Genomic DNA, 13,466 nt, shown 5'->3' with positions numbered 1-13,466 from the left:
AAGGTAAATAACAGAACAGCTAGAAACGGTCTGGTAAGTTCCGAAAATCATATATTTTACTGTAATGCAGCATTTAAAACCAAGAAAAGACAACTCTGGTGGCATATCGCGATATTACGATATCCAAAATCTAAGACGATATCTTGTCTCATATCACGATATCGATATAATATCAATATATTGCCCAGCCCTAACATATAGTATAATTCACAGTGAATAGTTTTGTCTTCAAATGTCTTTTATGGAGATATTAAAGAGGGAAAAAGCAGCTCACAAGTTGTATTTGAGACACAAAGTGATAAACAAAGTGGTAAACTTTGTTACTGAGGTGACAAAAATAACTCATTTAGAAAATATTAAATTACTGGGGATGAACAATTTGGTGAAACCCACCAGTCTCCTTCTCAGTAATGATTGATTAGTGAATCCATATCCTGGCAAAATTGTTGTCTTTTTTTTTATTTTTTTCAGGGTGTGTCTGGACTATTGAGTCAAATTACACGATAATAATTAGGTCCAACTACCAGTATCAATTATTGCTCAGTTGATGTTGATTGTAATAGGTGTTGTTTTCTGTCTTTAGGAGATTTATTTTATTGTGGTTAAGCCAGTAGCAGAATGCGACGCTCAGCAGCTCCCAGTCAGCTTTTGGGTAATGCTGTGAAAAAGCCTCGATTTATGCCGCCTGGAGCATCTACTTCACATCCTGTGGCTGAATCCAAACCTCTTTCTCCTAAATTTGGTTTAGGTAATGCACTAGATAAGGTAAATACAGGTCCCCATCTTCTTTTTTATCATCCAATGATGTTCAAACTTGCCCAGATCATAAATTCTCCTCTCATCACTCGTTCACTACTTCAGGTCCAGAGAAGTCTAGCAACACCAGCTCCAATTAAAACAGGGTGTGATGTTCAGCCCAAAGCTGTGCAGGCTGCACCAGCCTTGTCCAAAGCTCTGGCTCGAGTCCTCAATGCAAGTAAAGAAAATGAGGATGAGACTGAAAATCCAAACACCGCCACAGAAGAGTGCACAGGAGACAGTGGACCAGCAGGTAAGACATCAAGAGCTGTTTATTGAGCAACGCCTGCTGTGGTAATGAGTATGATGTTATAAGGAACTCTGTGTGTGCGATACAGAGTGAGGGATATTTATATGTAGCACGTTGGGCATCCAGACACTGGAAATTCACAGATAGAAAAGAGTCTTGCAGATCCCAAAAGGTGATGGCAGTGTGAAGATGCTTTACGTGTTTCAGTTTTTCATTCCACAGAACAACAGTTTGCTGATGAACTCCACATAGTACTTACTTAAAGAAACATTATAGTCATGTAAGTTACAGCAGCCACTTGACATAAATCAAAATACAAAAACAATGAAGTAAGTAAAACAAATACAGTTAAAGACTAAATTAATTACAATAACCAAATGAACAACTGAAATATAAAAAACAAATAGAATAAAATAGATAATAGAGATGTAATCATAACTATAATACAGTGATGAGTCTTGCTGGAAACGTACAAACTGCTGCACAATAAGGAAGCAGAGGAGCTTCATTATAAATACTAATAAATAATACATATAAATAAATACTAATAATCTTACTTGTTCTTTAGCTGACCAGTGATAAACAATATCAGATGGATTTGTGATAATTGTGGAAAAATTTGTACAGTTATTACAACTCATTTTGCTGTCTACATTTAAGAGGAGTTACTCCTCCCTACACAGGTATAATGTTGGTTTTCTCAACCAGAATAAATAATGCCTCATCTTGTCTGCTGGCTGTTGATCTAGTTGCCATTTTTAAAGGCAGCAGTGAGTCTGCTCTGTGTAATCATAAAGCCAATGCCCTGCGCACTTCACCTCATATTTTACATTCATTGATTAAATATGACATAAACCGCCACAACACATGGTCGATGTTCAAAATGCGCGATCAATGAACCAACGTGTACGTATTTAAACTCAAATATTATGTCCATCAAATCGTTTATTAACACTTCTGACATGAATAACTGTGCGCTCTTTCATTTCTGTGGCTAATAATAACACAAACACACACACACACAGACAGACAGACAGACAGACGCGCACACACACAGACAGATAGGCAGGCGCGCGCACACACACACACACACACACACACACACAGGCACAGTAGATGGATGTTAAACCAGGCGGGCTGAGGCTGAGTGACAGCAGGTCCAGCATTATGCAGATGAGCTGGGTAGTGCAGCGGCAGCGGCGTGCAGATCAGGACTGTGCTCAGGATCACTGAGCCCCGCTCCCTCTCCTGCAGGAGCAACTAGTGCCTCCTGTTTTCCACCCTGAAAACACGCTGCTCACACACACCCACTCCGTCTCTGGCTTGACACTTTCCCCACCTGCATCCTGAACGCTTGTTTTGGATCATATGAATTAGTATTGTTGATGCAAGTTGAGATTTTAATGCCAGCATTCACCTCAGACTGCACATTACAGGGATAAACGCTGGTCTCACGGGTATGCGCAGCGCGCTCTCAAGCCCCTCCCCCCACTCAGTTAGTTAAGCCAGCGCTATTTCCAAGCGTCACTCACTTTCGGGAACTCATGACCCCTAATAACCTGCAAGACAATGTTTGAATACAGTTTCCTCCACATTTGTGCATGCCCCGCTGCAGCCGTGCATATGTTGTGTTATGTTGTGGAGGCAGTGTGGCTCTGCTCTGCTCTGTGCTGTGCTTGGTTTGGGGTTTAGAGAGACCGAGCTGTAAGTAGGTCGGGCTGGGTTTAAGCAGCTTAGCTACGTCAGCCTAAGCTGGGAGGAATTCATCCAAAGCCCTCCGCGGTAGGCGGGGGCCTAAACGAGGCTGGCCTAGTTAAGCCTGATTCTTATTGTGTGCAGCACAGCCTGTTTTTGTTGTGCAACGTAGCTGTGAGGGAACCAAGGAGTAGTGTGAATCCATGCACATGTTAGACATAGCTTATATTTGATTCAGAGAGGAAAAAAAGAAGGAAAAATGATAGATGTATGGGAGTTAGACCAGTGTTAGCTTTATCACCGTGGACCAAGAGAAGCCAGCAGGAGGGACACAAACAGACAGTCCTGAGTGTGGCTACTGAAGGGTGACAGCTTTAGGCCTGACTTGGTCTGTGAGGGTCAGCTATGCTATAAGATGGCGTCCAGCTCTGTGTTTCTGTCCAGTATGGTGGGTAAAGCCCGCTCCTCCAACTTCACCCTCTCTGAGAAGCTGGACCTGTTGAAGCTGGTCCGTCCTCACATCCGCATCCTGGAGGAGCACACCAACAAACACGCCGTCATTGTGGACAAGAACAAATGCTGGGACACTGTGGCTGAGCAGTACAACGCACTGGGAGGAGACAGACCCCACCGGACCGCTCAAGGCCTCCGGACCCTCTACAAGAGGCTGAAGGAGTCAGCCAAACAGGAAGTGATGCAGCGGAGACACGCCCAGCCAGAGTACAGAGCGAGCATCTCTGAGCCAACCAGGAGAATTATGGAGATGATCCCTCACCTGTTTCACCACGTGCCCATCCATGAAAAGGACCAGGCACTGCGCAGGTAAAGTGTGACGCACGAGCACAGACATACATTTCACTGAAGAACAGCATAGATAAGAAAACAGTCAGATGAGAGTTAAACAAACACAGACAACAAGACTGTATATCCTCAGCTCCAAAACAGCATGTAGTCACAATACAATTCAAGCCTTAGAGGAGGAGGAGTGAGGGGAGGGGCTGTTCTCAGTTTCCAAACCCAATCAGATTACTCACTAACTGTGCATTGTGAGTTAACTCAGCAGAAAAATACTGTACGTTCTGCCAGTGTTTATTGGCTGCTTAGTAGTACTTTGTGTTTTTTATTACTTTACATGGAAAACACTTTGACATTGTTTAATCTGTAAGTCAGATTTCGGGTGAATCACTTTGTGTCATTTTTGTTTGTTATTTTTGGAAGTTGCAATTTGTTTGACAAATACTCATCACGAATTGGACTCCAAAATTATGTTTTGAGCTTGGCTTGATCTCCTAATGCTGCAGAGAGTAAAGAAAAATGAGGCTGAAGCAGAATATCCTGACATTAACTGTGGAGACTACACAGAAGACAAATCTTTACAGTGATATTTTGACAAAATCTATGTCATGTATTTATGCCATAATTATATGAAACAAAAAATCTCGACATCTGTGAGGTTGAACCAGCAAAAGTTTTTTATTTTTACTTTTTGTTAATCCTTTAATTTCCCTTTAATCTCCTCAAATTAGTAAACTAATCCTTTGATTAATTTGTTTAGTGTGTATAATCACCAGAGGTCTCCACACACTTCAGTAAACAAGATGTAGACACTCATTAAGTCTGTTAAGGCTCTCTATCCTCACATATTTTTATCCTTCATTCCATCCTCAGATTAATATACAACAAGCACAACTCTCCCATCGAACCTCCTGGCAGCAGCTCCTCTCTGGCTGGACTCCAGGACTACTCAGCAGCTGTCCCAAGTGTTCCCCATGAGGTGGTCCAGCTGGATCCTGAAGATGATGTCAAACCACCGCCTGATCTCCCCATCGTCTCCACGCATGCAGGGTCTGGGCTGGAGGCAGGCCAGGAGCAGGAGGGGGAACAGGACTTGGGCAGCATCCACAATTACGAAGCATCCCTATCGCCCGCACCTTCCTCTGTTAACATCCCTCTCTCCGCCTCGCCACTGCCGTTAGGCCACGACCTCTACCCCAACGACATCTACCCACACCACCAGCCCGACAGGTTTCGCCCCCTGCACCTGGCCAGAGAGGAGCACGAGCTGGTGCTAGCCAATCACAGAAAAGTTGCCATATACCTGGAGGAGAAGAGAGAGGGGCTGAAGAGGAAGCAGGAACTGGAGGAGGAACTCCTGAGAGCCAAGATCAAAGTTGAGAAACTGAAGGCTGCCCGACTTAGACACGGACTGCCAATTCCTCTATAACAAGCGTGAAAATGTAGATTTGTGGCCAATGCTGGAAATGAATAGTGTGAAAAGTTTGGAGGAATGACTGAGGGGCAACTCACACTCATCAGTTTCATGTTTGAGAGATGTTTCAGAGCTTGGATTTCTCTTGAAAACATAGTGCCTCATACAGACACTTGATAGCATATCACAAAGTCCAGCTGACATCAGTCTCTGTTAAGATCAATGTTAACTGTTATCTGTCGTCATTCTCGCACTTATTGACAGAAACGGCAAAAAAAACTTTCAAACACTCCCATTGCTAACACTGTCAGGCCGAAATAGGTTAAACAAATGTGAAAGTCCAGATTTTCGTGAGGGAAAATGTGTTGTAGTGACTGACGTGCATCTCACTGATTCTTCATCTGCTTCGATCTGCCCCCATTATGTATCCATAGGAATGTTAGCATAGAGCTGTTGATCTTTATTATCCAAGATTAATAGAAAACGTATGACACCATAATGAGACACTGGAGCGCCAGGAGTGTGACAGTCAGCCCAGTTCTTATCATATCATTATTTCATGCTGTGTCGATTCTTTGTAAAGAAAAAATTCCACCTAATCTGACATCTGTAGAAATCAGATGTGATAAACTAAAGAGGCATTTCCTTTTAGCACTTTTAGGGAGCCAAACAAGTTGTCCTTTCTCAAAATTCTGTCAGTCGGAAAAGAAAATGATGCACAAACTGTTTTTTTGGTTGTTGTTTTTTTATGAACTAAAAATGATCAGAGATACCTCAGATTGCAGCACAAGTTGAACTGTCAAAGGCCTTAACACACAATGCTAATGATGGCAAATTCTTTTCAGCAAGTTGCAGAATTCAACTAAAAAAAAGTCAAAAATTGTCTCTCGTTGCTGTTTTGACGGCCAGTCGAATGATTGAAAGAAGGGAGATGTGGAAATGGTTTTGTGAAGTTGTTATTTAATGTACGTGACTACATCATTGATTGTATTGTAATGTTGGTACATGATTGTTGTCTGTTTCTTCTACAGTTTGTTCATATGTTCACCTATTTCTATTAAAACAGTACAATTAATATTCTGCCAGGTTTGTGTTTTATGACATGCCAAAACGATTATTTTTCTTAATTGGGTTTTCTGTATTTTATCATTGTTTTAGACATTTTAAAATAAGGTTTCTTGTATGTAATTCAAACAGTGCATGAGAAACACTGCGGTTCATGTGTGTGTGAATGTGAGGTGGGGGCTTTACTCCTGGTCCCCATGGTGAAGTATGATGTGCAGATTTGGTGCAACAGTGACCTCTGCTGACAAGTTGTGTTTTTCACTGTGTTATTCAACCACTGTATTACATGTCTCCCTTTTGCAGGATTGATGAGTTCCCCTCAGATGGGTCCTGGATCTCCTTGTACCCCTCAGCCACCTGGAGCCTCAGACTCTGGCTGCAGTCAGGACGGAGTGCGTTACCTTAGCGTGATGTGGTGTAAGGCCAGTAAGAAGAAACACAAGCGCTGGGAGGGCGATGCAATCCTGGTGACAAGAGGACGCATGGCCACACTGAAAGATATGGAGGGAAAGGACATTGGAAAGGGTGAGGCAGAGACGCCCTTTACGTGGTGCGTCAAATTTCAGTCTGATCGGTTTGTTTAGTTTATTTCGGTCACATGAACTCAAAACAGTCATGTACAGGAAGACTAACAAAGCAAATAATCATGTTGCCCCACTCGGTGTCCTTCATCTCCACCACATCTACTAACAAGCCGAAAGGGAAACAAAAGAAAACCAAAGTTTTCTGCTTTTGTTCTTTCTTTTGTTATTCCACGAGACTGTCTGTCTCTTGAAGTTGGGGACACTCGGCTAATAGTTTTCATGACTTTATAACGCTTTGTTTTTATGCGTTTGCTCTTATGACTCATGCATGAGGAAAACTTTTGAATGGTAACACAATACGAGATCATTTCTCATACACAGTCATTAACTCAGTGAGTATTATGTTTGCATATTTATGTGTAGGTAGCGGCTACAAGGTGTCAGAGCTGGCCTCTCTGTCCGAGGGAGAGACTCTGATGATTGGAGGGAAGGAAGTTGAGGTGATGGGCGTCATTTCTGCTTCAGACTTCGCCAAGGGACGTTGTTTCCAAGAGGTCCAAGTAGAAGTAGAGGAGCCATATACTAAGACAGCTCCACCTCCTCCTCGGCGCTTTGTGTCCAAACCTTTCTGCCCTCCAACAGTGACGGGGAGAGCAGAACATCCAGGATCCAAACTGGAGGAGGAACAGAAATGCAGACCTCGTCATGACCCATTAGCTCCGGGTATGTGGACTGAATCCGAACTTATTTATTGTAAAGATCGTTATTCTGGACAATCTTGGAGTACCTATCCACAGTTTTGCATGAAAGTTTCTTTGTGCTGAAGTCTCTAATCAGTGAATCTTTTTTCAGGTGCGCTGGTGATGCCTCGTCCCTCACCCAATCATCAGTGGTCTAATAACAAGTCAGGGCTTCCTGTTATAGATGTTGTGGTTGACCCACACCTGACCACTCACCTGCGACCCCACCAGAGAGACGGCCTGCTATTTCTCTATGAGTGTGTCATGGGCATGAGGTGAAGGAACTGTTCCTGTAAACTGTGTAGTTTAAACATAAAAGACATTACATATATGGAGCTCATTTCCTGAATATAATCTATTCTCGCCCCTTGCTCAGTTCCTTATTTTTATCAAATTATTATTCTAATGTCTCAACTTTCTCTACATGTATATTCCTTTTATTATAATGTTACCACAACATTTCAGGCGGCAGTTTGCAGTAGCTGTTCAATCTACTCTATTCAACCTCCCAGTGCAATTGACTCATAGTGCCGCCTGCTGTTGTGGGGGGTGAATTAGGACATTTGTGAGGAAAATCCTCAGCATAATCACAGCAGAAAGACTGATATTTTTTTGTGTTTGCAGGATATGTTTTTTAGTACTTGTAAGACATGCTGTGTGTCTTTCGGAAGCGTGTGTATTTGTTTGACATGTACCTTTTTTTAATTTGCAAAACAAAATTCATTTATTTGTTAATGTTGTTTTGTATTTCCAAAGCACACAGTGTTTGTTATTGAATTGTAGGGCATTTGTACAACATGTTTTAGCAGGAAATTAGCTCCATACAATTCACAACGATCACACCCCAAGAAGGATTTATAATAGTTCTTATTGAGGTGTTCGGTGTGTGTGTGTGTGTGTGTGTGTGCTTCAGAGCTATTGGTCGCTACGGTGCTATCCTGGCTGATGAGATGGGTCTGGGGAAGACACTCCAGAGTGTTGCTCTGTCCTGGACGTTGCTTAAGCAGGGACCGTATGGCGGGAAATCGATCACTAAGCGTGTTCTTGTGGTCACTCCTGGCAGCCTTGTGCAGAACTGGGGTGCAGAGTTTAACAAGTGGCTGGGCCGGGAGAGGATCAGCGTTTTCACTGTGGATCAGGTGAGGAGGAAAGGAGAAATTTTGGATTTACAAGGTAGCATGAGAAGTAGACATCACAGGTTTTGCAGTTTCAAAACTCACACTGCAGTGTACACTGAACTCTAAACTCACAAGCTGGAACAAGCTAGCCCCTTTTATTTATCTTCAGATACATGTCTTAAATTATTTTAGATGTGCCTTTTCTTTAAATTGTTTTATATTTGGTTAGGTTTCCTGCCTTCTCACTCTTAATTTCATGTGATATTTTATTTCGCTCAATGTCTTTTTACACATTGTAATTTATTTCTGAAAAGTTCTATAGTATATAAATCAAGTCACTGTAGTTACTAAGTGAAAAGATAATTAACCCAATCGTATAAATACCATCAGATTCTCATTTACATTAAAGTGCTGTGTATTCACTTCTTAATATGCTGTTTTGTTGACATGTGTAGGACCACAGGATAGAGCAGTTTGTGTTATCTCCTCTGCACAGTGTTCTGGTGATCAGCTACGAGATGCTGCTGCGCTGCCTGGAGCAGGTACGTTCGCCTTGTGTCTGACCTTCTGTGAGTGTAAATGTTATGAATGCATCCGCTGATTGGCATCTTGTGTTTTTTAGGTACAGAAAGTGGAGTTTGGTCTTGTGATTTGTGATGAGGGTCACAGATTAAAGAACAGCAGCATCAAAACGTCCTCTGCCCTCAGCAGCCTCAGCTGCAATCGCAGAGTCATACTTACAGGTACATATGGATGATGAGATACAGAGATGCAGATCTTTGACTGAATCTTTCTAGGAGTCTCTGACTGACAGCTACAATCTCTTGTTTGAAAGGCACACCAGTGCAGAATGACCTGCAGGAGTTCTACGCTATTATAGAGTTTGTTAATCCAGGGATTCTTGGCTCGTCAACTGCTTATAGGAAAGTGTATGAGGAGCCTATTCTTCACTCAAGACAGCCTTCCTGTACAGAGGTAATGTTGTCTCTTTTGCTTTCTCTAGTCTCATCATATATACTGTATTTACATAACCTATCATATTGACCCGTATATAAGACAACCCTGATTTTTAAGATGTACCCCCTTTTTCAAAACTAATTTTTGGAAAAAGACTTACAACTTGGATTCAGTTACTCTTATTTGCCTTTTACTCGCAAAACTTTTATTGCACGTACAGTAACATGATGAGTGAAGTTAGTCGTTGTCAACTTGAGCGCTTCACCTGGTTCACTGTCTCTGCTCTGCAAAGCACACACACACACACACACACACACACACACACACACACACACACACACACACACACACACACACACACACACACACACACACACACACACACAGAGTGCTCAGCCCTGCCTGAAAAAGAGGAGAGTAGAGACACTCAGTCTGACCTTAAATGACAGCAAAACACTGTAGAGGCTATATTTACTTACTTAATTTATGTGCACTTCATGTCAGCTCAGTGCAAGTCTACTGCATTTTGTTGTCAGTTATAGTTGCTCTGAGTTTCTCTCCTCTGTTTCACCGCGGGCAGAGCTGTCCTACCACACACACGCAGAGCTCAGTGGAGAAGAAGAGAGACAGTGAAGTAGTTGAGTTGACGACAATACTCGTTACATTACTGTTACACAGTTTTTGATTAACTTTGCCTACTTTTGAGCCTTTGTTTGAGACAATAACTGTCTGGGATTTTTTTTCTCACTATTAACCAATATCATGTCTGTGTCTGCCAATAGGAGGAGAGAGTTTTGGGAGAGGAGCGAGCAGCTGAGCTCTCTCGTCTGACTGGCATGTTCATCCTAAGGAGGACGCAAGAGATAATCAACCGCTACCTGCCGCCACGTCTCGAGTGGACGTTGTTCTGTGACCTGTCCCTGCTGCAGCGAGAGCTGTACATGCATCTCCTCTCTCATCGAGTTTTCAGAGCTTGCCTGCAGAGCTCCACGCAAACTCACACACATCTGGCCTGCATCACTGCACTGAAGAAGCTCTGCAACCACCCTGGTCTGCTTCACTCCACTGTCAAGGTTACGCTATTTTGTTGTCTTTAAAGGAAGGAACATGTAATGTTATAATTGTTGAAGTAATTTAATTTATTGATCTCTGAACATTGTTATTGAAAATCAGTTCTGTAGTTTAAGTATTGATTCTGTATTCATGTGTGTGTTTGGGGATTTGGCTGAATCATGGTCCTAACTGTGAATACTGTCTTGTTCTGTTTTCAGGAGAGAGCAGACTGTGGGTCAGTGGATAATTCTATATATGATGGTCTGGCAGATCTCTTTCCAGAATCCTACTCTTCAGGTGGATTGAATACTGCTGACTCTGGAAAACTACTGGTTCTGTCAGACCTGCTGGCCGCCATTAGACACCTCAGCCCTTCAGACAGGTGAGTCAGGTGGTTGCATTTGCACGAGTGCATTTTTTTTTAGATCTGTTTATACTTTATCTTTGCAGGTATGACAGTGTATGTGTTGCTTGCAGGGTGGTCGTAGTATCGAACTACACTAAGACACTTGACCTTCTCCAGGACCTGTGCGTGCACATGAGTTACACCTTCTGTCGACTTGACGGACACACACCAACCAGCCAGAGACAGCGGCTCGTTGATGGCTTTAACAGCCCCTATTCTCAGAACTTCCTGTTTCTGTTGAGCTCCAAAGCTGGTGGGGTGGGGCTTAATCTGATTGGCGCTTCTCATCTGGTGCTGTACGACATTGACTGGAACCCTGCCAATGACATTCAGGTAATATACACAAACACTAAGTGATAGGCGTGCAAAGGTTAAAGTCTGTAACACAGTTTTACACACAGACCGGGTCTCTTGTGCACACCCGCACCCACACGTCAGGTCATGGTCACTTTCGGGGCCATTGCATAGACTTACATTCATTTCCTGGAAGTTAAGTCTAAACCATCACCACCTAACCCTAAGCCTCACGCTAACCTTAACCCAAAAATCTGCCTTTTCCGAACGAAGGACACAGCTTTTGTCCCCAACTAACTGGTCCTCAGTCTGAAATTTGTCCCCAAAAGTAGCCTATGACAGACCTCACACACATGCAAATATTCTGATTGTAGAATGTTCGTATCCACCAGGTGGTGCTGTGTACATTCTTGTCTCTCTCCTCTGCAACAGTTTTTTTCTGTGTGTTTAGGCCATGGCTCGAGTGTGGAGAGATGGACAGAAGAAGACTGTGCACATCTACCGTCTCCTCACTGCAGGTCAGAATACACAATCACACAATGAGCCAGAAAATTCAGCATACTATGAAATAGACTGATTTAAAGTTTCATGTGTTATTCCCTCTCAGGGACCATTGAAGAGCGTATATTCCAACGTCAGGTGGCGAAACAGGGGCTTTCTGGGACGGTTGTCGACCTGGGCAAAGGGGCGGATCACACCAGCTTCTCCCTCAATGATCTGCGAGATCTTTTTAGCCTGACGGACACACCTTGCTTAACTCACGACCTGCTGAACTGCGGCTGCAACATGGACGGATCAGTCACTGGTAGGCTCATGGAAATGCCCCACATGACTTAACTGAGACTCACAGATTTCGACATGCAGGTGTTAACTTTTTCCTCCATTCTCAGAGGATGCAGAGGAGGAGGGGCAGGTCTCCAATCGGCCGTGCCAGCTGGGCCGTCAATCTGACCGTGGAGGGGCAGCGCAGAAGCACCTCAGCATGTCCGAGCTGATGCAGTGGAGACATTTCTCTGGTGACACACACACCTTCTCAGACCCCTACCTCGATCACGCACAAAATCACATCACTTTTGCCTTCCAGACCACCATCTGTCACACAGCTCAGTAAACAAACATCACACGCCAGATTCAAATGTCTCCAAAACCATAGCATCTTCACACGCAACCGTGTCTGCTAAATGTTTGTCTTTGGGCTCCGTCTGCACCCTGGCTACAACATACAACTAAACACTCAACAAGTGCTGCAAGTTTAACCTCAACCCACATCAGTACATTCATCAACAGTTTCAAATATGAGATTCTGTATCTTTTCCTGAACATATTTTGTATTTCCTTTTATTTATTTGAAGAAATGTACTGTAAAATTTCATGAAATAAATGATATTCAGAAGGAATGTGTGTAATAAACAGGCTTTTAAGCAGCTGGATGTTTGTTATTGACCAAAGTGTTCTTGCTGGGGGAAAAAAGTAGAGCATGTGAGATGTATGTATGCATACAACAGATTGGAAGTGTTTGCCTATCAGGTATGTTTTATATCCACATGGTGTAGATAATAGCATTGAGGAGGGTTACTTCTGTGTCCATCTAGAGTAATATTTACTGTGTCAGTTAGAGGATTTATGTTGTTCTGGGCATGTTTAGGTGACACTGAGCCTGGTTGGTATGGGCAGAATGTATACAACCATCCATTGAAAAGAATAGTTCATCGGTAGCTCCATAGTGAGTGTGCCACCTTGAACTTCATCGATTCATAGAAGAATGATTTTTAAAAAAATAAAAGATTTTAGTGCATTTTTTGTCACAGTTTATGTATCTGTTGTAGTGACCTTACAGATTGCTGTGTAGTGAATCTACTGGGTTTTCGATGTGGGCTATACTCTGATCCGTTCAGTCTGTTTTGAATAACACTAGTCTGTTCATGCACTGCAACACAAAGCTGCTGTGTGGGAGTTATGTAGTTGTGTCTGTGTGTGTATGTTCATGTTTGCGTGTGTGCGCCCTGAATTCACATATGATTTGTGTTTTTGGGTCTGTCAGATTGACTGAGCTCCAGTGCATTGTGTGTCCTTACATAAAGTGGTAATTATTATTTATTTGATGATCGCCACTCTGCGTGATTGTTAAGCAACTTTGTTGTATAATAACTGGGTCTCTAGGATGTCAAGCATGTCCTTTTATTTATATGACAGATCTCACTCTGCGGCCTGTTTAGTGTGTGGTATGTCGGAGACAGTGTGGCGATTATGCAGACACCTGCTGTTTCTCTGTGGTCATAGCGTGAATTCAAACTGTTGGTGCCAGTTCTGCGGCACAAGTCTTCAGGCTTATATGAGCCTTACATGTTTTGTTTGTT

At 42.8% G+C, this 13,466-nt stretch overlaps 2 protein-coding genes across 2 annotated transcripts; both read left to right on the top strand.

The window, feature by feature from the left end:
* Nucleotides 1-618: 618 nt before the first annotated feature.
* rad54b (RAD54 homolog B) lies at nt 619-12,475 on the top strand. Its single transcript, XM_062422614.1, has 15 exons — nt 619-765; nt 862-1,068; nt 6,341-6,542; nt 6,965-7,264; nt 7,394-7,556; nt 8,195-8,420; nt 8,855-8,941; nt 9,022-9,142; nt 9,235-9,374; nt 10,139-10,429; nt 10,628-10,791; nt 10,887-11,148; nt 11,561-11,627; nt 11,717-11,914; nt 12,000-12,475. The coding sequence occupies exons 1-15, from the start codon at nt 619-621 to the stop codon at nt 12,218-12,220; spliced, it is 2,796 nt and encodes a 931-aa protein (XP_062278598.1). The 3' UTR covers nt 12,221-12,475.
* LOC133983516 (fibrinogen silencer-binding protein) lies at nt 3,055-4,967 on the top strand. The gene is made up of 2 exons (XM_062422615.1): nt 3,055-3,565; nt 4,412-4,967. Exons 1-2 carry the CDS (start codon nt 3,159-3,161, stop codon nt 4,965-4,967), a joined length of 963 nt encoding a protein of 320 aa, XP_062278599.1. The 5' UTR covers nt 3,055-3,158.
* Nucleotides 12,476-13,466: the final 991 nt, after the last annotated feature.

The sequence above is a fragment of the Scomber scombrus genome, chromosome 7, assembly GCF_963691925.1.
Source record: "Scomber scombrus chromosome 7, fScoSco1.1, whole genome shotgun sequence".
Taxonomy (NCBI): domain Eukaryota; kingdom Metazoa; phylum Chordata; class Actinopteri; order Scombriformes; family Scombridae; genus Scomber; species Scomber scombrus.
This window is presented reverse-complemented; position numbering and strand designations above follow the sequence as displayed.

Excerpts from the sequence above, each read along its gene's own strand:
- LOC133983516 (XM_062422615.1), top strand. The coding sequence starts at position 3,159 with ATGGCGTCCAGCTCTGTGTTTCTGTCCAGTATGGTGGGTAAAGCCCGC. Across the intron at positions 3,566-4,411 it reads AAGGACCAGGCACTGCGCAG|ATTAATATACAACAAGCACA; the intron begins GTAAAGTGTGAC and ends TTCCATCCTCAG.
- rad54b (XM_062422614.1), top strand. The coding sequence starts at position 619 with ATGCGACGCTCAGCAGCTCCCAGTCAGCTTTTGGGTAATGCTGTGAAA. Across the intron at positions 7,265-7,393 it reads TCATGACCCATTAGCTCCGG|GTGCGCTGGTGATGCCTCGT; the intron begins GTATGTGGACTG and ends ATCTTTTTTCAG. Across the intron at positions 9,375-10,138 it reads GACAGCCTTCCTGTACAGAG|GAGGAGAGAGTTTTGGGAGA; the intron begins GTAATGTTGTCT and ends GTCTGCCAATAG.